Raw genomic sequence first — 27,398 nt, 5'->3', positions numbered from 1 at the left:
AAACAACAACACACATGCGGTTCCTCTTATTTTGATACACAGCTAAGATAAGCAAATGGCTTGGGGCTGTAGCCAGTAGCAGTGGGCTTTATCTGTGCTGGGTACCATGATATGGGGGCCCTATGCAAAATTTTTTATTTATTTATTTTTATACCACAATAGACCCACGGACAGGGATTGTGATTCCAACCAATCACAGATGCTGTCTGGGGGTGGAGTCTTACTGCAGCCAATCAGAAACGCTAGTGAGCAGGGAAAGCAAAGAATATGCATGAGGCTAATGAGCGGCCCCAGAAGAAGAGTGAGCAGTGGCGGGAGCAGTTTCAGGTGAGCCAAAGGCTCAGTAAGTATCACGCTTGCTCTAATCCCCCTATCCCTTCTACCACGACTTTTAAGCATTTATATGGGGACCAGCATCCAGCCAGATACCCAATATCAATTCCGGGCCAGAACCGGGTTTTATTTTCAAACCCAGTTAGACCCGCTAATCCCGGATATCTGTGAGTCTGCCCATCACTATTTCCTAAAAAAAACGCATGGGACAAAAACGCGCAAAAAATGCTCGAAAAATGAACAAAAAAGTATGCGTATTTTGGATGCGTTTTCTGGCACAAGGTGCATTTTTCTGTCAAAGGGTGCGTTTTTTGTTGAAGGAACAAAACTGCAGCGTGCGCACATAGCCTTACTCAGTGATCAATGTAGATCCTAGAGATGGGGTTCCTAACAATCTAACACTGAACACCTATCCAGCATATTTAATAACTTTCTTAATAGAACCAGCTAGTGTTATTCCGGTGCTACTCACTTCTGCATTCGAAGGTGAGTGGGAATGATGATAAGTTATGATAAGTTATGTTATGATAATTATAAGTTATCATTGATAAAACATCTACAGGTGCCTGCCAGGAGGTGTCCACAATCGGCAGATATTGCATATGTAGCCTATACATAAATAAATGTGTGATACTTGACAGTTGTGTATACTTCCCGGCACATATCTCTAGATGTGATGTCATTAGTGCCCTCCCAATTAAGATTTAATCAGCGCTTGAATAAACTTTTAGGGTGCGTGCCCACAATCAGTATTTGCAGCAATTTGGACGCAGCAAGCTTCATCTGCGTCCAAACCGCAGCGGTGTACAGTACAAGCATAGTGGAGATTTCTAGAAATCCCGTGCCCACTATGCTTCTTTTTTCCGCAGAAAACACTGACCTACGGTGCGTCTTTCCAGACTACAGCATGTCAATTGTTTGCTGCGGAATTGCCTGCATCCTCCGTAGGGAGAATACAAGCGGGAGACCAAAGTGCACAGAACCCTGATCGTGGGTACTGAAAGCTGCAGTCTCCTGCGGAGGAGACATGCGCCCCCCCCCTGGTCAGGACTCGCTGAATGCAGCGAGTCCTGATCGTGGGCACATACCCTTAGAAGACACAAGAAGAAGGTAAGAAGACTTAAAGGGGTTGTGTATCATCTTTTTCTATAAACCAATACTGCTGTTCATTTTCAGATAGAAGTGTCCAAAACTTTGCAAGTATCATGTATATGCCCTATTAATTAGACAAGGAGAATTTCACAATTCTTGCTAGATGTCAGACTGTTGGACACATAGCAACATCTAAGTCAAATTATATATTGAGCAGAACAGAGAGGAACTGCACATCCCCTTGAAAACAAGGCTCCATATAAAAAAAATGGCAAGACACAGTGAAAGTTATTTTAGACAACTACCTAAAATTGCTTTGAAAAGTGACAAAGCTGAAAGTCTGTCCCAGAAAATATGCTTTCGGTAAGGTCTGATCTTCTCTGTCTTTTTTAGGGAGGTTTCCCTTTGTACTGTTTTTTAATGATGAGGGCCAATTGACCAAAAATAAATATTGGGTTTAGGTTAACTAATGCATTAGCTATTTTCTAAAACACCTCCTAAAGGAAATATATTGATCACCTAAAAATAAATATAAATCAATATATTGATTTATCAATAAGGAATTATTAGGTGATGAATAAATATATTGATCACATAATAATTCATCAAGAAGGAATATCCTTCCTTATTGATGATTGTAATGTTTATTATAATAAACTAAAATATAACCACATCATTTAATTTAAAAAATGAGAGTAAGTACATTTATTATTATTAATGCTATAATCAATTAGATATGTTGATTACTCCACAGAACTTGTAACTGCAATGTGTAATACACGTAGGCTGGATATATGTATGTGGATTTTCACTACTACATCATTTTTCAAGCAATAGACAGGAGCGGATAAAGAAACCAAATGTACTTCTTTCTACTGCACCCACTTCAGGCTGTGGTCTACATACTGAAACCAAAACGGCATGTTTGTGTATAACGTTAAAGATTTTTCAAAAGAGTAAACAACAATTACGGCAACATAACATGATATTTTGTAGCCAAGTCTTTTATTCCACCCCCCGATACGAAATTAGATGAATTTATTTGACGTAAATAATATTCCGTCAGTCATAAAAATATTTGGACTTATTTTCTGGTAAAATAAATGCCTTTAAAAAAGTTGTGTCAAATTGGATAAGAACTTTATAGACATCAACACTGTCCCCATCGGGGCTCACAATCTAAATTCCCTATCAGTATGTCTTTTGGAGTGTGGGAGGACCTCATAGGAAACTTAAGCAAACACAAAATTATTTGTAGATTTTCTTAGTTGAATATGAAACCAAGAACCCCAGTGCTGTAAACCAACGGTGATAAGCACTGAGGCACCACGCTGCCACAAATTGCTTTGGGAACAAAATCGGAAAGAAGCAGCCCTAAAACTATTTTTACAAATATAACAGAAACACCATACGGAGTCTGGCTATCATGTCATTGCTCTGTTCTTTCTTAATATCTTTTCAAATGTAACCAGTTATTTCCAATAGAGAAGTATACGGCATTATGCAAAGGAGTAAAACCTAATACTCTAGGGTACTATTCTACCACTGGTCCCACTTGCACCTCTAAAAGTGAACTACTATCACCATCATGGTATATTAACAAGTAAAAGACTGCCACTGTTCGGTTTCATGAACAAGAGTAATTCCCAATAGCAATAACAATAGGTTGTATTAGAAAAGTTGAAGTAGAGTTCGAGTAGAAGACTAACATTAGTTACACTTCCACCATAAAATGTGTGTGCTTTACAATAGAACTTCTGCTGATGTAATGTGATGGAGTGACTGTTAATACCAAAGCTGTACAACATGATAATACCGATCACATAAGCCACCATGCTAATTATCAAGATTGTACTGAGAAAAACAAGGCTCCATGTAGTCATCTAAATGGACAAACTGTGAACAAATGAGCACAAATAGGGTCTTACGTGGGAAATAAATGTTGATATTTAAGTGAGATGGTCGCTCACTTTGTGTGGTTGTGTATCACACAGCGCTGAATAAAGCCTAGAACTAGCTGCTGCAGATACTACGGGACATAAGGCTGAGAGAAATCCAAAAGGAAAAAGAATGGTGATGTGGTTGCCTCTGTGCTGCTCAAATGATGAAATAGCCAATACGTAGAAACTGTATAAATGTATATAAAAGTGTATAAAGGACTTCGAAACGCGTTGGTAAACCACCTTCATACAACTGCAGCGTATTGGTTATTTCATCCTTTACAGATTTCTCGTAGTCACATAAAGACACCTATAAAGAAGAAATGACATACCACTTTTCTGTCGTATGATTCTCCGCTGCTATACGTTGTAGCCAATGTTGAGGCACATTCTTCTAGATACCATGGCTTCTTGCCACTTTCCGTCGTACTGCTTATTGAGATCGTATAGATACTATTAGTATATCCATCGCATGAGCAGTGATCTCGACTTCTACCACCATTGCCAGATGCCCAGACAAAAATGGAGCCATAGCCTCTCCTTCCCTGAAAAGAGAAAAGCAGCAAAAATTAAAGGACTGCAGAAAATAGTCATATATATGTATGATATCTATAATATCTTTATAATTTGTAGAATTCATAACTCGCATTTTATTTCTTTTTGGAAATGTTGAAGGTAAAGTGAAGCAGTCAGCTGTTAATATGAGACGGCATTTACATACATCAAAATTTGGTTTGACAGACATTCCACTATGGGTTGTGATACAATTTCAATATATACTGTACGTTTAAACTTTTTATGGACATTGAATTGTTTTCTTTTATATCATCCTTAGCTCACGGCAAACAAAAGCGGATGCATGAATGATTTGTGAACTGTTAATGCTCAGCTATTTATCTGAAGCCAGCTGCTGAAATCCACTGATGTGCAGAAAACAGAAGAGATTATCTAAACAGGATATTGAGATCTGAAAATGAATGAAAGAGAAAGGAGCCAATAGCAAAATTGGAGGTTTTAATATCTCAGTGATTAACTCTTTAATTGACTACAACATAGTGGAATTCTTTACCATTAATAAGACTGTGTTAAAGGGAGTCTGTCAGCATAAGCCACATTTCCCACAAACATGCCCATGGGCATGCATATCCATTACTGATAAAAGGATATTTTATTTCATACGCAAATGAGGTTGAAGTGCTCTGGGCGTGATTGGAGCCCTTCATGAGCCTCTACTTCACGAGCTCTATTCCTCCACCTAGCGCCCATTTTTCTGCTTGGCTCTCTGACTTGACTACACAATCACTGGGCTGACAGTCAAGCAAAGAAGGTGGCACTAAGTGAATGGGGCAAGGGAGGCAGAGGCTTGGGAAGTGCTTTGATCATGACCAGAGCACTTCACCTTAATTTGTATATGGAATAAAATATCTTTTTTAAGTAATGTAGAAACAAATTCCTTAAAGCATGGCTCCAGATTTATTTTTTTTAATTTCACTGCTGAAGTGGTGCTTTAGATCTAAGTCCCCTTCCCCCGTCTTATACTCACCTTCCGGCATCTTCATCTGTTTTTGGCATTGCTCCGGTTGATTTCTGGTACTTTATGACCTGCTAGCAGCTCTAGTGTTTCTTGGAGAGTGCTAAAGGTCACAACTCAATACATCTCTATGAGAGTCTCATTCTGGCTCCCATAGACTTGTATTGAGAACTTGTGATGTAACGTCTGACCAGTCAGAAGTTTTGGGCACAAGATGACACTGTGGGATTGTAGTAATGTTGAAAACAACTGAAGACGCCGGAGAGTGAGTGTAAGGCGGACTTTGCACGTTGCGACATCACAAGCCGATGCTGCGATGTCGCACGCGATAGTCTCCGCCCCCATCGCAGGTACGATATCATGTGATAGCTAGCGTAGCGAAAATTATCGCTACGCCGGCTTCACATGCACTCACCTGCCCTGTGACCGTCGCTCTGGCTGGCGACCTGCCTCCTTCCTAAGGGGGCGGGTCGTGCGGCGTCATAGCGACGTCACACTGCAGGCGGCCAATAGCAGTGGAGGGACGGAGATGAGCAGGATGTAAACATCCCGCCCACCTCCGTCCTTCCGCATAGCCGCCGGCGGCAGGGAAGGAGATGTTCCTCGCTCCTGCGACTTCATACACAGCGATGTGTGCTGCCGCAGGAATGAGGAACAACATCGTACCTGTCGCGGCACCGGCATTATGGAAATGTCGGTGAATGCAACGATGATACGATAACGACGTTTTTGCGCTCGTTCATCGTATCATCTAGCATTTACACAGTACGATGTCGAAAGTGACGCTGGATGTGTGTCACTTACGATTTGACCCCACCGACATCGCACGTGCGATGTCGCAACATGCAAAGCCGCCCTAAGACTAGGAGCTGGGGACTTGGGTTTAAAGTACTGCTTTAGTGCTGAAAAAAACAATGGAGTTTTATGCTGGAATAGGATCATGCTGACAGATTCAGTTTAGAGACCTGAACACATAGACAGTCTATGTCTTTCAATCAATTAGATCACTGTCATATTTGGCTAAACATGAAACTTTTATGGTCATAGATGTACAGTATATACCATCTTGGAGCAACAAATGGGAGTCAATGAAAACCAAAATAGGATGGGCAACATATGATATCCACCCTCTTCTATCCCACTTAGTGGGGTACATGTGTACAGAACTTCCCCTTTTCACAGACCATACAACATCTCCATAGTAAGGAAAGCAAGTGGCAAACAAAGAAAATGCTTAAAAAATAAGGGTTTTTTTAAGATTTTTTTTTATTTTCAGGCAGAAAAGCCCCTAGAAATGACAGATTGCTTTATTTATCACACTGAAAAAATATCTAGAACAAATAAAAAGAGTATTTGAAGTAATTTTTTATACTGAATTTGGAACAGAATCCACCCAAAATCTACGTCAAAACACCCAGTGTGACCATACCTTAAAGACAAATCTTAAGTGGCAAAATTTGCGCAAGTATAGCATAGGGCATTAGTATACTATATATGTTTCCTATATCTGGCATTTAATTGTTCTTTAAACAATAATTTATGTGGCAGCACGTCTCTATCACCAGGACAGTAATAGATCTTAAAATCATCTTTTTTTTTTATTAATTCCTTGTCTTGGCCACAAGATAAATCTGGGGACTAACACAAGAAATAATTAATTGAAAGCATAATTCAAGCCCCTGTGCAGCATTGAAAATCCAAAATCAAATGACTCTTCTAGTGATGAGCGAGCAGTACCATGTCTGGGTGCTCGGTGCTCGCAACGAGTAGTTGGACGATTGGTTGGGTGCGACTTGAAAATAATGGAAGTCAATGGGGAACTTGAGCATTTTTCCAGAACATTTCCTGGAATAATGCTCGAGTCACCCATTGACTTCCATTATACTCAGTTGCTTGAGTTGCTCCCATCCGAGCAAACAACTGCTCGTTATGAGTACCAAGCACCGAAACATGGTGGTGCTCGCTCATCACTAGACTTTTCTTCAAATGGATGGACAGATCTGTGAAATGTAACATGCTAGAAGTGGCTGCCTTGGTTGCATATTCCCTTTTTGCTCTGAAGAAGGGAAAACTCCAACTGCTAATACACACTATAGTTTTACTTAAAATATTCTTTAGTACTGAGAAAATTTTCAACTATCAATTTTTCAGAATTAAAGAAATCATTTTGCAATTAAAGGTTTATTAGTTGAATCAATTTGGTTTGGGAAAATTTAGTAAAAACGACTCAATTCTACTAGCCTGCATTGACAAAAATTGTTATTTTGACTTGCTTATGGCTAAACTTACTTTGTATCTTACTTTAAATATTAAGTTACTTAACTAAAAATGTTCATGTCAAAAGATAATCACCCATAATAAAGGAAGACATGTATAAATGATAAATAAAATGTTAAGTCAATGTTGGGTCAAATACAAAGATGGCACAACAGAGCTTCCAAAGGAAGTGACAAGGAATCTATGCATTAATTAGTAGTTTTTAATGTTTTATCTTGAGGAAATCTTTTCACTAAGATATGCCTATGTACTAAGTGTGCTAACTGAATGAATTCTAGGAACTGTTAAATCTACTGATGAAATATATATTTTTTTGGAATGCCAGACTGAGACTACAGTCCATGTTAGGGGAGAACACTAGTGATCCAGGTGCACAACCACGTAACAGTATAAATATTTATGCCGGGTTCTAGTGGTTAATCATTGTTATGTTTGTCTTACTTTTACTGCACAATACTTTATGATCAAAGACTCGGAACATGATTTATTATGGTCATGAGCACTGGATTGTTTTGCATTTTTGCCTTTTTTCCAAAGGCAATAAAAGATATAGGTATCAGTAGTTCATTAAACATAATTGGAATTATTAAAAAAAATATGGCACACAAGTCATTCTGTGTCCCAGAGAATATTTTTTGTGATTGATAGAAAAGAGATTTTTTATTTTTAATGAATAAATGATGCAGATCATGTATCAGTTAATTTAGGATTTTCCATTCAGCTATTAGCCTTATCGAATATGAAATTGTTGATGTTGGAGTTAAAAACAAATTAAAGAACAAATTATTTTTTAAAATTGGTGATTCAAGCTTTGCTTACTGACTTTAAAGGAGATTGAAGCTATCTTGGCAATCAGGTGATCACTGAGGTTCTGGTTATTGTAAAGCTGAACATAAACATGATATACCGTATTTTTCGGATTATAAGATGCACTTTCTCCCTGGGCCCTGTGTGGAACAGGGTAGTGAGGCAGGTGAGATGCTCTGTCGATGGTGTGGGGCTGTGCTGGCTGGGGTGGTGCTGTGTGGAGCAGGGCAGTGTGGGGGTGAGATGCTCTGTCAGAGGTGCGATCTTCAAATAATGCCGCCAGGAGTCGGCACGTGCGCAGATGAAGCTCTCAGATTGTCATTGAGCAGAGAGCTCAATCTGTGCAGGCGCCGAATCCAGCTGGCATTATTTAAAGTTAGCACCGCCGACAGAGCATCTCACTCTTGCACTGCCCTGCTCTACACAGCCAGCATGGCCCCCGTCGCAGCCAGCATGGCAGACCACACAGCTGCCAGCACAGCAGCTAGCCACACAGCAGCTAGCAAAGCAGCCGGCCACACAGCAGCCAGCACAGCAGCCGGCCGCACAGCAGCCAGCAACACAGCAGTCGGCCACACAGCAGCCAGCACAGCAGCCGGCCACACAGCAGCCAGCACAGCAGCCAGCCACACAGCAGCCAGCACAGCAGCAAGCACAGCAGCAAGCACAGCAGCCAGCACAGCAGCCCACACTGCAGCCAGCATTGCCCTGCTCCAGCACCGCCCCTCCCTCCTGTGACCCCCTCTCTACCACTGCTGTCGCCCGATTACGGTAAGACACCACCGGAGTATAAGATAGACCTCATATTTTTTTTTACCTTTTTTATCTCTATATTTGGGGTACATCTATAATCCGGTGCGTCTTATAAAACGAAAAATACGGTAGGTACTAATTAAACTTTAGCTCAGCATACAGCCATCTCTCCCTTCTCCCCAAACACTAGACTTGGTTTAGTGTTGATATGTTTTCAGTGGGTAAAGTGGAGAAAAGAGTGATCAGAAAGGTGTCGGGGTTATCTCTCTTGAAAACAAAAGATTTGGCAGTGACATTTCAATTGCCCAAACCTTCTATCCTTCCACATAATCTGTCTGGTGAAATTTGGGAGGCCTCCACATACAGGGGGGGGGTCAACAAATCCTGCCAAAATCCACAGGTTTGAACAACTTTCATCTAATACATATGGGGGCCTTAAAGGAGTTTTCCCATGAACAAAGTACATGTTCCAGAATGCTGCATATAAGAGCCTAGGCCGATCTGTATAACGTAAAAACCAGCTTTTTTTATATGCACCTGGGGGGCGGTCTGGTCAGATGGGTGTTGCCTCCCTGGGCCCTGTGTGGAACAGGGTAGTGAGGCAGGTGAGATGCTCTGTCGATGGTGTGGGGCTGTGCTGGCTGGGGTGGTGCTGTGTGGAGCAGGGCAGTGTGGGGGTGAGATGCTCTGTCAGAGGTGCGATCTTCAAATAATGCCGCCAGGAGTCGGCACGTGCGCAGATGAAGCTCTCAGATTGTCATTGAGCAGAGAGCTCAATCTGCGCAGGCGCCGAATCCAGCTGGCATTATTTAAAGTTAGCACCGCCGACAGAGCATCTCACTCTTGCACTGCCCTGCTCTACACAGCCAGCATGGCCCCCGTCGCAGCCATAACAGTCACAGTCCCGCCCATAATCACTTGCCTGCGCACACGTCACCAGCAGTCACACTGCTCAGTCCCGTGAGACTGGCACTGGGCATGCGCGGGGATGGCTGGAGCAGTGGGCGGCGTCCAAAAGTATGGAAATCAGCGATGGGGGCGGCATACAGGACCAGGGGGCAGATTAACGGCCATCAGGCTGCCCGCCCCCGTGTCACATTTATAGAATCCGAAGCCAAAAAAGGTACCTCTTTATAAACTCTTTTTTTTGCTCAGAAAGGGGGCACAATAATAACAGGGACCTTTCTAGAATGCAGCCCAGGAGCTGCAGAGGCGGAATCTGTTAGGTTTTAGGGGAAATTTCTGCTGACAGGTTCCCTTTAAGAAACATCCCTTTATTCTACTTCACAGATGTGATCTCTTGACTAAATTATATTCAGAAAATGTTGAGAGTAGTACTGTTGAAACAGTAAAAAAATGGAAGCAAACATTTTCCAGGGCAACGCAGGCTATATAAATCATCATGGCTAAATTTATATAAAGGAGAATATGACAGGTCACATGGTCAGATTTAGCCAATTGGCAAAGAAATAAATGAATATAAATATATCTGTTGTCTGCACCTTTATTGTTGCGTGGATAACATTTTCAAGAAACAAAGCGTTTTTTATATTGGCTCATTCAGCCAATGCCAACACAATTTATAAGGAAAAGAAAAGCTTTTTTGTGTTAAAGAAAAATATTAAATTCATCTGTTCAAGAAAAGATGAATGGGTCAGCAAGAACTGAATTTTAAGCAGAGCAGAAGAGAGCTGAAACAGATAAACTTCAGCAGTACTATTGTAAAATCTGTGTCCATTGGAAATATAACAAGTCGCTTTAGGACAAAGAGTTGTGTCCATTGCTAAAGAGTGGTTTTAGGTCTTCATGGACTAATTCATACACTATTTCAGTTCTTTGGATGAAATACTGGAGCAGATTTTATATTGCAAATGAGCCGGTATTCAATGCCAAATTGTTTAATAATCTGCTTAAAATATCCATTTTATTTTACTCAGTTATATAGCTAAATTAATTTTCATAACGCTTTTCAAATATCATCTAAATATTGGATTAAACAGTTAATCAATGGTATAAGTTACAGAAAAAAGCACTAACACACAGCATGAGCACAGTGACAAAGTTATTCCTCTTGCCTGGTCTACTATTTAAAGGGAACCTGTCAACACTTTTTTGTCCTATAAGCTGCGGCCACCACCACCGGGCTCTTATATACAGCATTCTAGCATGCTGTATATAAGAGCCCAGGCCACTGTGAGAACATAAAGAAATACTTTACAATAATTACCGTATTTTTCGTTTTATAAGATGCCGGTGTCGCTCTGCTCTGAGCGGGGCCAGTGTCGCTCTGCTCTGTGCAGGGCCGGTGTCGCTCTGCTCTGTGCGGGGCCGGTGTCGCTCTGCTCTGTGCGGGGCTGGTGTCGCTCTGCTCTGTGCGGGGCTGGTGTCGCTCTGCTCTGTGCGGGGCCGATGTCGCTCTGCTCTGTGCGGGGCCGGAGACACAGGTGCTGCTCTGTGCGGGGTCGGCGCCGCCGCTCTGCTCTGTGCGGGGCCGGTGTTGCTCTGCTCTGTGCGGGGCCAGCGACACCGCTCTGCTCTGTGCAGGGCTGGTGATGGACCAGCTGAGCGCCGAGCAGGACGGAGCAGCCGTGCACAGAGCAGTCGAGCAGGATGGAGCAGCCGTGCACAGAGCAACCGAGCAGGACGGAGCAGCCGTGCACAGAGCAGCCGAGCAGGAAGGAGCAGCCGTGCACAGAGCAGCTGAGCAGGAAGGAGCAGCCGTGCACAGAGCAGCCGAGCAGGAAGGAGCAGCCATGCACAGAGCAGCCGAGCAGGATGGAGCAGCCGTGCACAGAGCAGCCGAGCAGGACGGAGCAGCCGTGCACAGAGCAGCCGAGCAGGACGGAGCAGCCGTGCACACAGCAGCCGAGCAGGAAGGAGCAGCCATGCACAGAGCAGCCGAGCAGGATGAAGCAGCCGTGCACAGAGCAGCCGAGCAGGATGGAGCAGCCGTGCACAGAGCAGAACGGAGCAGCTCCAAACAGAACAGAGCGGTGCGGCCCGATCCAGAACAGCATCGCACAGACCAGCAGAGCCATCAGCACAGTGCACTGCTCGGAGCATCTCCCTGCCTCCTTTGACCCCTCTGCACAACCCCCCGGTAAGCTACATTCGGATTTTAAGACGCATCCCTCATTTTCCTCCCAAAGTTTTGAGATGAAAAGTGTGTCTTATAATCCGAAAAATACGGTACCTAACGGTCGTGCAGTGGGCCTTATGGGTGTCTCCGTTTTCCGGTGCCGGTGCCTCCTCTTTCGGCCATCTTCTTCCTCTTTCTGAAGCCTGTATACGTCATGCACACTTGCCGGTCCCGCGCAGGCGCACTACAATACTTTGATCTGCCCTGCTCAAGACAGATCAAAGTGTGCCTGCTCAGGAGCTCAATGTCGGCGAGTGTGTATGACGTCGGACGCGTCATGCACTGCGGCTTCAGAAGATGGAGGGCGAAGATGGTTGAAAGAGGAGTCGCCAGCACCAAACAATGGAGACGCCCATATGGCCAACCGCTCGACCGTCAGGTAAGTATTATAAAGTGATTTTTATGTTCTCACAGTGGCTTGGGCTCTTATATACAGCATATTAGAATGCTGTATATAAGAGCCCGGTGGTGGTGGCCGCAGCCTATAGGGCAAAAAAGTGGTGACAGGTTCCCTTTAAAGGATAGCGAACATTTGTTTTTGGTTTTTGTTTTGATTTTTTTTTTTACTAATATTCATGTTTTTGTGCTAAAATAAGTTTTAAAGTCTCCGTGTATCAAAGGATATAGCGGACTGCAGGATACGTGAACAGAGAATTTGTCAGTAAGCTCAGTAACAATAGAGTTTGTAGACCATTCAATTCTCCTAAGCAAGAATCAAAGCTAAATTTTTACTAAACTAAAGTTCAACTTTCAACTGGTCATAAATCAGGTTAGAATATTGTTCATGAGAAAAAAGGTTTAGGTCCTTGGACCCTGCCATCGGATATGCTCATGGACGGATTTCACTGTTAACTGTAACAGTGATACAAAGAGGCTTTAGAAGCACAACAGTTTTGATGAAATCTTATTATAAAAATGCTTTTTAGCCCAAATTTCATCTGTGTAGGTAAAAAAAAAAAACCTAAAATTGTTCCCACCCTTAAAGGGAATCTGTCAGCAGGTTTTTGCTACCTCATCTGGGAGCAGCATGATGCAGGCAAAGAAATCTTGAATCCAATGATGTATCACTTAAATTACTGGCTGCAACCATTCTGCCAAAATCAAAGATTTTAGTTTTAGCAAGTAACCCACACCAGGATTTCAGTATACATTCTATAGATAGAAGCTGCAAATCACAGAGAGGGGTGGAATCAGACTTGAGATCACATATTCCTCAGTCCACTAATGATAAAGCTACTAAAGCTTAACCCCTTAAGGATGAAGCCAATTTTGTACTTCATGACCAGGCTATATTTTGTAATTCTGACCAGTGTCATTTTCACAGGTTATAACTCTGGAACGCTTCAACGGATCCCAGTGATTTTGACAAAGTTTTTTCATGACATATTGTCGTTCAGGATAGTTATAAATTTACAATATTACAAATATTTACAATACAATATTTTTTGCTTTTAGTTGTGAAAAAGTCGGAAATCGAGAAAAATTTTGCAATTTTCAAACTTTAATTTTTATGCCCTTAAACCAGAGAACTATGTCACACAAAATAGTTAGTAAAAAACCTTTCCCACATGTCTACTTTACATCAGCGCAATTTTTGACACAACATTTTTGAGCGTTAGGAAGTTAGAAGGGTTCAAAGTTCATCAGTAATTTCCCATTTTTTCAACAAAAGTTACAAAACCATTTTTTTAGAGACCACATGAAATTTGAAGTGACTTTAGAGACCTGGGTGAAAATACACAAAAGTGACACCATTCTAAAAACTGTACCCTTCAAAGTACTCAAAACCACATCCAAGAAGTTTATTAACCCTTCAGATTCTTCATGGGAACTAAAGCGGTGTGGAATGAAAAAAAAAAAAAATTATCATTTTACCTAAAAACGTTGCTCTAGACCCAATTTATTCACTATTAGAAGCAATAACACAAAAAATGGACCCCAAAATGTGTTACCCAAATTCTTCTGAACAAGCTGAGGCCCCAAATGTGGTCAGAAACCTCTCTTTGGACAAATGGGAGGGATCTGAACAGAAAGAGCAATATTTGAATTTTGGAAAAAAAATTTGCTGAAATAGGTTGCGGGCACCATGTTGCATTTGCTGGGCCTCTAAGGTACCTAAGCAGCAGAAACCTCCCACAAGTGACCCCATTTTGGAAACTAGACCCCCTCAAGGATTTTATCTAGGAGTATAGTGAGTATTTTGAACCTATAAATACTTAACAGAACTTGATAACATTAGGCCTTCATATTGAAAATTTTCACAAAAAAAGTTGCTTTAGCATCAAATTTCTCCCTTTTTCAAGAGATAATGCCAAATAGTGGACCCTATGGTTTGTTACTCACTTTTCTAATAACGTGGTGATGGTCCACATGTAGTGAGAAACCTCTATTTGGACAATGGGGAGGGCTCGCAATGGAAGGCGCAATATTTGAATTTTGGAAAGCAAATCTGGCTGAAAAAGATTGCGGGTAGCATGTTGCATTTGTAAGGCCCCTAAAGTATCTAAAAGCAGAAATTCCCCACAAGTGATCCCATTTTGGAAACTAGAGCACTAAAGGAATTTATCAAGATGTTTGGTGAGTACCCTGAACCACTGGGTGCTTTACAGAATTTTATAACGTTGAGCTGTGAAAATAAAAAAAATACATTTTTACCACAAAATTGTTACTTCAACCAGATAGCTTTTTTTTCCACAAGGGTATCAAGAAAAAAATGCACCATAAAATGTATTGTGCAATTTCTCCTGAGTATGCAGATACCTCGTATGTGGCGGAAATCAACTGTTTGCATGCATGGAAAGGCTCGAAATGGAAGGAGTGCCATTTGACTGTAAAATTGGCTGGAATCATTAGCGGACGCCATATCACGTTTGGGGTGCCTAAACAGTGAAGCTCCCCTACATGTGACCCCATTTTGGAAACTAGACCCCACAAGGAATTTATATAGATGTTTTTGGGAGAACTTAAAACCCCTGGGGGCTTCACAGATTTTATAATGTTGAGCCATGAAAATAAAAAATAAATGTTTACCACAAAATTGTTACTTCAACCAGGTAGCTTTTTTTCTCAAGGGTAATAGGAAAAAAATGCAGTATAAAATTTATTGTGCAATTTTAGCTGATACCTTATACAGTGCCTTGCGAAAGTATTTGGCCCCCTTGAATTTTTCAACCTTTTCCCACATTTCAGGCTTGAACATAAAGATAAAATTTTTAATGTTATGGTGAAGAATCAACAACAAGTGGGACACAATTGTGAAGTTGAACGAAATTTACTGCATATTTTAAACTTTTATAAAAAAATAATAAACTGGAAATTGGGGTGTGCAATATTAATCAGCCCTTTAAGTTAATACTTTGTAACGCCACCTTTTGCAGTGATTACAGCTGCAAGTCGCTTGGGGCATATGTCTATCAGTTTTGCACATCGAGAGACTGAAATTCTTGCCCATTCTTCCTTTGCAAACAGCTGTAGCTGACTGAGGTTGGATGCAGAGCGTTTGTGAACAACAGTTTTCAGCTCTTTCCACAGATTCTCGATTGGATTCAGGTCTGGACTGTGACTCGGCCATGCTAACACCTGAATACGTTTATTTGTGAACCATTCCATTGTTGATTTTGCTTTATGTTTGGGATCATTGTCTTGTTGAAAGACAAATCTCCGTCCCAGTCTCAAGTCTTTTGCAGACTCCAACAGGTTTTCTTCAAGAATGGTCCTGTATTTGGCTCCATCCATCTTCCCTGTCCCTGCTGAAGAAAAGCAGGCCCAAACCATGATGCTGCCACCACCATGTTTGACGGTAGGGATGGTGTGTTCAGGGTGATGAGCTGTGTTGCTTTACACCAAACATATCGTTTGGCATTGTGCCCAAAAAGTTCGATTTTGGTTTCATCTGACCAGAGCACCTTCTTCCACATGTTTGGTGTGTCTCCCAGGTGGCTTGTGGCAAACTTTAAACAGCACTTTCTATGGATATCTTTGAGAAATGGCTTTCTTCTTGCCACTCTTCCATAAAGGCCAGATTTGTGGAGTGTACAACTGATTGTTGTCCTATTTACAGACTCTCCCATCTCAACTGTAGATCTCTGCAGTTCATCCAGAGTGATAATGGGCCTCTTGGCTGCATCTCCGATCAGCCTTCTCCTTGTTTAAGATGAAATTTTTGAGGGACAGACGGGTTTTGGTAGATTTGCAGTGGTATGATACTCCTTCCATTTCAATATGATTGCTTTCACAGTACTTCTTGGGATCTTTAAAGTTGCGGAAATCTTTTTGTAACCAAATCCGGCTTTAAACGTCTCCACAACAGAATCACGGACATGCCTGTTGTGTTCCTTGGTCTTCATGATGCTATCTGCGATTTAAACAGAACACTGAGACTATCACAGAGCAGGTGCATTTATACGGAGACTTGATTACACACAGGTGGTTTATATTTATCATCATCAGTCATTTAGGAGAACATTGGATCATTCAGAGATCCTCAATGAAACTCTGGAGTGAGTTTGCTGCACTGATAGTAAAGGGGCCAAATAATATTGCACGCCCCAATTTTCAGTTTATTCTTTTTTACAAAAGTTAAAAATAAGCAATAAATTTCGTTCATCTTCACAATTGTGTCCCATTTGTTGTTGATTCTTCACCATAACATTAAAATTTTTATCTTTATGTCTGAAGCCTGAAATGTGGGAAAAGGTTGAAAAATTCAAGGGGGCCGAATACTTTTGCAAGGCACTGTATGTGGTGGAAATCAACTGTTTGGGCGCACGGCATGGCTCGGATGGGAAGGAGCGCCATTTGACTGCAAAATTGTCTGGAATCATTAGAGAACACCATGTCCCTTTTGGAGAGCTCCTGAGGTGCCTAAACAGTAGAGCTCCCCCACAAGTGGCCCCATTCTGGAAACTAGACTCATCATGGATTTTATCCAAGGGTATCGTGAGCATTTTGAACCCACAGGTACTTCACAGAATTTGATAATCATAGGTTGTCATATTGAAAATTTTCATTTTTTTCACAAAAAAGTTGTTTTCGCACCAAATTTCTCCCTTTTTCAAGAGATAATGCCAAAAAGTGGACTCCAGAGTTTGTTATCCAATTTCTTTTGAGCGCAGGAATACTCCACATGTAGCCAAAAACCTCTGTTTGGAGAAATGGTAGGGTTTGGAACGGAAGGAGCACCATTTGAATTTTGGAAAAGTTAAAATAAATTGCGGGCACCATGTCGCATTTTCAGGGCCCCTGGTGTACCTATACAGCAGAAACCCCTACAAGTGACTCCATTTTGGAAACTAGACCCCTCGAAGATGTTATTCAGTGGTATAGTGAGCATTTTGAATCCACAGGTACTGTACAAAAATGTTGCTGTAGCACCAAATGTCTCACTTTTAGGCTATGTGCCAATGATCCAGCGACACTGAATCTAGTACACAGTGTCAGCCTTCCTTCGGAGAATGCAGCTGCCCGTACCCATGATCCGGGTTCAGGCTGCTGCTGACTTTAGCTCTATTTTCCCCGTGTAGAACACTCTCGTCTCCACAGCATAAATTGATCGTCGCTCATTTGTGTTACACGCTGTGATGTCGGTAACGGTGCCGGATGTGCATCATTAATGACGTGATCCCCGACGATATATCGTTACCGATATCGCAGCGTGTAAAGCCCTCTTTAGGGATGTTTAGCCTTGTACTTAGCCAAAAAAAAAAAAAAAGACAGCCCCCCCATTTTTTATAGCCAACTAGAGTAACAGACAGCTGTAGTCTGTAGATTGCAGCTGGCAGCTTCACCTTGGCTGCTAATCCAAAATGGAGGGCACCCCGGGCTGTTTTTTTAAATTATTTATAAATAAACAATTGAAAAAAAGAAACGTGGGGTCCCTCCAAATTGGATTACCAGCCAAGGTAAAGCGGACAGCTGTGGTCTGGTATTCTCAGGGTGGGAAAAGCCATGGTTATTTGGCCCTTTCCAACCTAAAATAGCAGGCTTCAGCCAGCCCAGAAGTGGCGCATCCATTAGGTGTGCCAAGCCTGGAGCTTCACCCCAGCTCATCTCATTGCTCTGGTGCAGTGGCAAACGGGGTAATATATGGGGTTGATACCAGCTCTATTGTCACCTGGCATTGGTTACTAATGTCACGGTATCTATCAGTAATAAAACAATAAAGACAAAAATAAATTTTATTTGAAAAAACACTCCCCAACACATTCCCTTTTTCACCAATTCATTGAAAAGAGAAAAAAAATCCGGTCCTCCGCAATCTATTTTGGAGGTCCCACGACAATTCTGGACCTTTCAGAATATAGGGGGCAGTCTCTGGGAATGTATCCCCCATTTTCTGGAAGTGCAGGCACTCCAAGAATACTGCACTCACACTGCCCTGGTCCAACCGAGGGCAGAGTGACCTACAGTACCTCATTCCAGAATATGGGGGGTATGCTCAGGGAACATATCCCCTATTTTCTGGAACTGCAGGCACTCCATGTGAGGAGTGTGGGTGCAGTGACTTAAGAACACTGAACTCATACTGCTCAGGTCCACACCATGGGAGTGTGAGCTGCAGTACTCTCAGTGTCACTGCTAGCAAATAGCTGGCTGAGAGCCGCTCTGCCCATGTGGCTGGCATCTTTTGAGAAGGAGAAGGAGGGATAGCGGGGGATCGTCGCTGCAGGACGTAACGGGGAGACCAGTGGGTGACAGTGGGTGACCTGGATGGGCCTGAGGAGGACTTTCTGTCGCATGTGATATGTCACATGTGACTGAAATCAGAGGAGGAGGATGAATGCGGCAAACGTGCCACTCGTGCGTGCCGCCATGTTGAGGATCAAGAGATCAAGAGGGGGAGGGGGCCAGAGTGGCACTTTGGTGACACTAGGGGACCAGGGGAGGAGATTTATCTCCCATCTGACATGTTTGATCATGCCAGGTGGGAGAGAGAAATCATTTTTTATCGGCACCGCCATTTACTGTAATGTAACCATCTTTATACGGTGTAAAATGGTGATTACGTGAGTGGAAAAATCGGCTCATATCGTGATTTCCAGGGTCTTAGCTACCCCTAGTTGCTGATACCCCAGAAATTTTCCAATGCTGGGGGACACTATTTACTTTTTTCTTGCCGCCGTTTTAAAATGTCAGGTCAGAATAAGTACCTTTTTCTGACGCCATTTTATTCTATAAGGCGGTTTTCAAGTGGTTAAACTAACATTGCAAGTAAACAAAAATACACTTTGTGAAAAGAGATGTCTGACTGTTGCTGTCTTCAGATTACATTGCAAAAACCTGCTAACAGATTCCCTTTAAAGCTGTAATATTTTCTATTAGAGCACAGTACTGTATGTGCATGGTAATTTGCTGCTATGTCCATGGACTGATATCTGTAATAATGGTCATCTCTAAATAAATATGGAATTATGATGAAGTCCAGTAATTCCAGGGCGAAGCAAAACAGTGTGGTCTAATTATTCTGGAAATAAATACTGATAAACACACTTGGACTGGTTGCATCCTAATACACAAATTAATATAGATAAGAAAATAATTGATTTTTTATTACTCTTCAAGGTATTATGTGCAAGCGGTACCTCAGTCAGATGACATTCCAGCATATGACTAAATCAATAAAGGAAACTTGCAAGACTACAGATTTTTAATAACTCTGCCAAAGAAAAATACTTGGCACCAGCAATGAAGAACGGGTTACAACTGTGATACTATGAGTCATATTAATGAAGTTGAGAAACACAGCTTTGGCTTCAGTATACTTGTGCCAACTATTATCATTACTGCACAACCATGAAGGCACAGTAAGGCTAAGTTCACACGAGCATATAGTTATCCAGTTTTTTCATCTGTATTATCATCTGTATGCAATCCATATGGCATCTGTTTTTAAATATCGGCGGTTATTACATTTTATAAGCCCAAATACAGTTCCCTAAGTTAACGAATTGCATTATATCTGTAAAAGTCAGATGCTATACAGTTTTTCTATATGAGATTGAAATATGCAGGTCTTATCCGAAATACATAGAAGACCAGTGCAGGCTGTGATTTTTTTCATGATCAGCCAAATTGGAAAACATTTGTTCAAGTGGTGTCCATTTTTTTCCAGGACCGCACTGGGAGCGAGCGAATATACAATATGTTAACCTAGCCCAGGGGCTCGTTCATATTTTTGGTCCTAGTGCTATCCGTCAAAACATCACACTGGGTCCAATGTTATTCAATGAGGTTTAAAATTGCTGTCGGGCGAAGAATAATAATGCAAATATTAGTAAACTGGAACAGTTTGTAAAGGAAGCGTGGACCAAAATTCCAGTAGAGAGGTGTAAGAAGCTTGTTGATGGTTATAGCAAGCACCGACTTCTCTATCCCCTCCTTCAGATGTATAAGTAATTAAGAGGAAGTGAACAGCCGGCCGCAGCTCTCACTTCTTATTGATTACTCATATGTCTGAACTTGAGCATAGAGAAGTTGGCGGTGATTGGGCGCGGGTGATGTCCCAACTTTACGTAAGCCCCAAGAGACTGAGCTTCGACACTGCTGGAATGCCAGGTGCGTATAAGCTTTTTTTTTTAATGGGGGCAAACAAGGGGAATGAGAAGGGATTGTCCTAGTAGTGGACAACCCCATTAATTCAGCTCTAAGTGCTCAATTATACCAACAACTCAAAAAACAGTGCGTCCATCACATGAAAAGGACACTTTTAAATCTCCTAGAAGTAAACACAGAAGGTTCATATTGAATTGCAGCCAAAAGAGATCCTGAAAAGATTGAAATTAATCCAAAGGTATATTAGAAAGTTAAAAGCATTATACTGAAATACCCCTTTAAGAGGTTTTCTGATCTGCTTATATGGGTAAAATTACAGTCTTGTAAAGGCAAGCTTTTTTGCAATTTACCTCTAAATTCTATCTATTTTCAGGAACAAAAGTTATTTTCAAATTTATAATTTACTGCCCATTGCCTAGGTTACCAGCCACCTCAGCAGTCTATCAGCAGTGGTCCGTCTCCGAGGTAGGTTGCACAGCACTTGTAAGCTCAAACTCTCTGCTATCGAGCTTGCAAGCACTGTGTGCTGCTCTGATGCTGCAGAGGCAAAGTTGGGCCAGCAGCACTGCCATGTTTCTGGTTCTGGACTATCAATCAACAGGAATGTACTGCCAAGCGGCAAGCAGGTATTTGGGATGTTGGGGAGCGCTTTTGAAAATATAAGATGCAGCAACCCCTTTAAGAATTAACAAGTATTCCACCCTAGCCCCTACCCTCATTTTATGGGGCTTAATTTATATAAAGTATATTCATCCTATGGCTAAATAATATACTTTGGACATATTTGGTAAATGTTGAGAGGTATGGTACTATGACGCTGAGCTACACTAGGTCATATCTAATGAATCTCACTGTCACCTTGATAAGTAGCAGTATTCTTGCATGGGGTTTAATACTACAGAATAATTTAGTAAGTTTTCCTCATTGTTCGAAAAACCTTTACAGCATTTCATTCTGTATTTGTCCAGGTAGTATACAAATATGTGCACATAGCTACAAAGGCAGACCTAAAATTAAAACAGATTAAGTTAGAATAGTTAGAAAAATAATGAGGGGTGAAAAAAAAGAAGAAATTCTAAAAAACTAACATAAATAATAAAAGTAATACTTAAATTAATATTTACTGGAACAAATATTGTGCCCTCTCCTTTCCGTGATAGAGGAAGTCCTCTCATTAATGGTTTAATAACATCCTAAATTTCCATAGAAACCTCTGTGTAGTAAAGTCTTACAGCGTAATGTAATATAACATGCCATATAATTAGTTTCCCTTTACAACAAGCAGCTATTCATATAACACACCTTCAGGGCTGTGGGAAAGCAGATAAAATACTAAAATAACATTATATTATAAAATTGATCATAAAACAATTCCCTCATATTTAAACTATGTTTTGCTTGAAGTGTTTGGATCTTTCTTAGTGTAAATGTTGGTAATTAAATCTGAATTTTTGTGTTGTTTCCTCCTGAGTAGTGAATTATTTTGGTGCTAAACCCCCATGAATAGCAATACGACAGCCAGAGTTACTTTAGAAAGAGAGAAGAAAAGGGGCTGCAGTGATGGGAGGGGAAGTTTCCAGCCGAGTTTGCCCAAAGGGCCTAGCAGCATCACATCTCATCATTAATGTCTATCAAATGCATTGGGCAGTCATCCAATCCGTCACACACAATGGTGTAATGGGAACATGATGAAGTCCACCAAGTAGTGTAGAAAGATTTGTTGGCACAGGGCTGCTACATCTGAAGAATTAGATTTCACTATTTGTCCTGTCCCGATGAAGAAAACGTGCTGTGATATTATAAGTCGATATACAAATGGTACAGGCCAAGCTGCTAGTACAAAGTCAAAGCTTCTATCATTTAGTTTTATTTTTTAAATAAAATCAAAAGCCCAAAAATGTCTAAAAATATTTTTGTGGCTTTACCAGTTTGATACTGCAGTGTACAGATATGGTAAGTTACAAGGATTTGCTCTAGAAAACACTACACGAGGAGTTTAGGGGTACAACATTTTAGAGTTTCCATTCCAAGCCAAAGATGTGAGAACCCAAAAACTGTAACACCAGCCATATTGTTGGTAGCACTGGACAATTGGACATACTGGTCACATAGCCATAAATAGTTTTTCCCCTTTGAAAAAACTATGGGATATATGGGACAAGCCTTCAACCTGCAGTAACCCTCATTCCCCTTTACCAGAGTACGACCTGCTCTACCCTCACCTACTGTATCCTCACCCATCCCTCTCGTTCTACTATACCGCTGTATGATCTGCTTTACCCTCACCTACTGTATCCTCACCCCTCCCTCTCATTCCACTATACCGCTGTACGACCTGCTCTACCCTCACCTACTGAATCCTCACCCATCCCCCTCATTCCACAGTGCCGTTGTACTACCTGCTTTACCCTCACTTACTGTATCTTCATTCATCCCCCAAGTTCCACTATACCACTGTACAACCTGCTCTACCCTCTTCTACTGTATCCTCACCCATTCCTCTTGTTCCACTATATCACTGTACTACCTGCTCTACCCTCACCTACTGTATCCTCACCCATCCCCCTCATTCCACTATATCACTGTACAACCTGCTCTGCCCTCACCTACTGTATCCTCATCCATCCCAATTGCTCAACTATACCACTGTACAACCTACTCTACCCTCACCTACTGTATCCTCACTTATCCCCTGTAGACTGTAAGCTCTCGTGGGCAGGATCCTCTCTCCTCCTGTACCAGTCTGTGCCTTGTATTGTTCATGACTACCCCTTTGCACAAGTAAAGCTCCATGGAATTAATGGTGCCAAAATAATAATAATAATAATAATAATAATAATAATAATAATAATAATAATAATTATTATCACTAAATCTGAAATTAATTGTAGAAAGATGAACATATCCAGCAAATACATTCTCTGTAAGAATATCTTTTATTAGAAAATCCACAATAGTTTGTGGAATAAAAATCCACACTGGCCATCACTAGCTAAAAAGCACAAATACGTATCAGACTAAAGCCCGCTTTACACGCTGCAATATATCTTACAATGTGTCGGCGCGGGTCACGTCGTAAGTGACGCACATCCGGCATCATAAGGTACATTGCAGTGTGTGACAGCTACGTGCGATTGCGAATGAACGGTAAAACGTTCATCGCATGCACGTCGTTCATTTCTCATGAAGTGAACGTCAGGTTGTTCATCGTACCCGGGGTAGCACACATCGAAGTGTGTGACACCCCGGGAACAATAAACAGATCTTACCTGCGTCCTGCGGCTCCCGGCCAGCAATGCGGAAGGAGGGAGGTGGGCGGGATGTTTACGTCCCGCTCATCTCCGCCCCTCCGCTTCTATTGGCCGGCTGCCGCGTGACGTCAATGTGACGCCGAACGTCCCTCCCACTCCAGGAAGTGGACGTTCGCCGCCCACATCAAGGTCGTATGGAAGGGTAAGTACGTGTGACGGGGGTTAATCGTTTGTGCGGCACATTCAACAAAATTGAACGTGCCGCACATACGATGGGGGCGGTTACGATCGCATACGATATCGTATGCTGGATCGTAGGGTGTAAAGCAGGCTTTACGCCTTCATTATTGCACATTGACAGCGAACTGTTTGGCGTCATATGTCATATCCTGTCCACAAGCAATAGAAAAAAAGGGAAAGGAAAATCATGATATATGGTAAATAATAAAAGTTAGTAATGAAATAACCAAATGATTACGAATATGTAACCATAAAAAACACATGATTCTTGAGCCCCAGAATGGGAGAAATGCAGAGCGGAGTTATCTTATCTGAAGGGGTGCTAAAAGGAATCATATTAATTAATGTTAAGCATTATTATATCCATTGTATATGTTATTAATTTTCCTTAAATACAAAGCTGTGTTGTGGTCACTAAATCTGGCACTGTTATTTATTCACTGAGTAATAAACTATTTTTACAGTGTATTCTGGTAGCCCCACTGAACGAAATTGTTACATAGTTACATAGTCAACTGTATGGAAGTATTTGGGTACAGTCCTTCTATCTGGGCACTATACTGTATGACATGTTAATTATCCATTATATGATAAAGATATTCTGACCTCCAGGTCTTGATCTAATGTCCAGCGTGTCCCAAAGGCATTGTCAGCTTTTGACCATTGGTTTACTGAACTCGTATATTAAACTATGTGGAAGCAGATGAATGACATAACATTTCATTCACTTGCATAATATAGAGGAATATGTGCCAAGTCCTAATTCTCCAGAATATGACCTTTACTGTTGTCTTCCACTGCGACTAGAGCTTTTGGTGCTCATCATTAAGACTGCTCGAGTTCTAAATAAGTCCCCTGAGGAACCCCTGGTAATAGGGTGGGGAAACGCGTTGGAGGTATGAACTCTGAGGAACTGGATTAGATAAGTACTACCTTATTGTGTGTAACTTTTTAATTGTATGGAAAAATTATGTATTACAAACGGCCTATCATATACCGTATTTTTTGGACTATAAGATGCAGAAAGGTTTGGATAACAGAAAGTAGGTTAAAAGAAAATTATATTAAAACAACCCTGGTTATGTAAAGATATGGATCTATGGTTGTGCTCATTTCTAAGTGATGTAGGATACAGGAGGGGGTAGTGATTTATTTCACAGTGGTAGAAGTACCGTACTTTTCGTTTTATAAGACCCTCCGGACTATAAGATGCACACCAAATTTAGAGAAAAAAAAAATGGGGTCCATCTTATAATTCGGTGTTGTCTTACCAGAAAGGGGGTGGCAGCGTTGGTGGTGCGGGGTCAAAGGAGGCAGGGGCAGTGGTGGAGTATGGCGATGCTGCAGGAGGTGCAGTGGGTGTCCAAAATGCTCGCAGAGGGCATTGTGAAGCAGGAGGAACATCCAAAAGCTGTCAACAGAAATGGCACCCGGAAGCGGCGTGTTCGCAGATGAAGCTCTTGGCTCAATGACAAGCCGAGATCTCATCTGCGCATGCGCAACCTCCAGGCACCATTTTCCTCAAGCCTGCTGCAGGAAATCAATGGGCCGGAGGTGAGGTGTTTGAAGATGAGATCTTGAGCAGAGAGCTCCACCTGCACATGCGCCGACAGCAGCCCCTGCCTCACTTGCCGCAGCACAGCACCAAGCCCACAACACAGCCCGCTGCCTTCAGTAAGCAGCAGCACAACCTGCAGTAAGCTCGCAGCCTGCAGCATCTCCCCTGCCTCCTGTGACAACCCTCCACCACCCCAGTAAGAAACATTTGGATTATAAGATGCACCCCTCATTTTCCTCCCAAATTTTTGGGAGGAAAAGTGTGTCTTATAATCCGAAAAATACGGTATATAAGGACGGATGTACCATAAAATAAAGGGTATTATATACTGTTCCCAACAGTGACATATCAAGGTCCTAATACACTTTACTTTGGTTGTTTTGTACCAAACATCATACAGAGCACAAGTCGATTTATTGTGGGATCCGCTATGTGCCTGGTGTCTTACATGTGTAACATCTGTCATTTATGCCTAAACTCCTTATACACAATTTAGCCGGCTGTACACTTTAGTAAAAGTTATTCTAGTATCCACACTATAAAGGATGCCAATTACAGACTTTATATCAAGCAGTCCTGTGTCCTTCATGGCCTCACAAATGTGGGCAAACAAGGATGGCATCACAATATGTATACTCTATGGTGCAGACAGAACAACACGAGGAAATGTAGGCTTTTGTCTGGAAGGCCGAGACTCTTCTCTTAAGTGTAAATCAGCTTGTAATCTTCATGTGACAGTTTTATTTCTCTTTAGCCGGGGCACCAAAAATCCATTCTGTTAACCCGCATGTGGACACAAGCTCTCCCTTACCTGCTAGCAAGCTCAGCTCAGTGTCTCCTGCTCAGCATTAATTACACACATCGAGAAAGACCTATGTAGCCGCTTAGGCTGCTTTCACACATCCGGTTTTAGCAGAGCCAGCCAATCCGGCTCTAAAACCTATGCAACGGATGCGGCGACAAAACTGCATCCTTTGCATACGTATTTTACATGCGGCTCGTCCGGTTTTTGTCGCTTGTGGCAGCCTACTGAGCATGCACAGTGGAAAAAAATGCATGCGGCGGCCATAGGCATGCATTAGAAAAAGCGCCGCATCGGCCGGATGCGGCGCGATGCGGTTTTTTTTGCCGGACAAAAAAACGTGCCAGGCAATGTTCCATCCGGGAGCCGCATGGGCTAAATATGCCGCATGCGGCAAAAAACCGGACCGAACGCAAGGCCATGCGGCACAATCCGGCACTAATGAAAGTCTATGCGGAAAATACGCAACCGGCGGCAAAAAAACCCAAACGGTTGCGTTTTTTCTGCAAAGAGCCGGATTGTGCCGCACAGCTAAAACCGGATGTGTGAAAGCAGCCCAAGTAATCTCAGGGATAGGAGCGCAGCGCTTGTGAATGCTCTACCCTGTTATTTAAGGAAGCAGACTATAAGATGAACATAAATTAATAAATTTTAGCAAGATGTTATCTTACTAAAAAGTGCGTCTTGTAGTCCGAAAAATTCAATATATACAGTATATATATGTATATATATATATATATATATATATATATATATATACTCTTTATATATTTGTCATGTGTATGACCAGACTTGTACCACTTATATTTGCCATCTTTAGGGTACAAACTCTACTTTAATAGGATTTTTTTTACAAGCTTGAATTAGAGAAAAAAACATGGCTGACTGTATCTATAGACCTTTTAATACGATGCAATTTTTGGTGTTGATGACCAGAGAGAGGATTTACTATGATCTTTTAGAGACTCTTTATTGAGCAGGGCGCCATATCATTTATATTAGAATGCCAACCTCCACAGATAAGCAGCGTGAATCTAGATATTATCTAGGGCAATAAGTATTACCTGAGTGACCTTAAATCTCCCCCAATTTTCTATCCCTGGCCTACAATAGGGTTTTGGAGTG

The 27,398-nt window shown here is 41.8% G+C and overlaps 1 protein-coding gene across 2 annotated transcripts in view; it reads right to left on the bottom strand.

Annotated features, from left to right (window-relative positions):
- Window positions 1-27,398, bottom strand: part of PCSK5 (proprotein convertase subtilisin/kexin type 5) — an 883,213-nt gene that overhangs the window by 527,290 nt on the left and 328,525 nt on the right. For both annotated transcript variants that reach the window (XM_075318085.1, XM_075318076.1), the window contains exon 8: window positions 3,698-3,910. In XM_075318085.1, the coding sequence (XP_075174200.1) occupies window positions 3,698-3,910 (213 nt within the window). The remainder of the gene's footprint in view (window positions 1-3,697; window positions 3,911-27,398) is intronic.

This window comes from Anomaloglossus baeobatrachus, chromosome 1, assembly GCF_048569485.1.
Source record: "Anomaloglossus baeobatrachus isolate aAnoBae1 chromosome 1, aAnoBae1.hap1, whole genome shotgun sequence".
Lineage (NCBI taxonomy): Eukaryota > Metazoa > Chordata > Amphibia > Anura > Aromobatidae > Anomaloglossus > Anomaloglossus baeobatrachus.
This window is presented reverse-complemented; position numbering and strand designations above follow the sequence as displayed.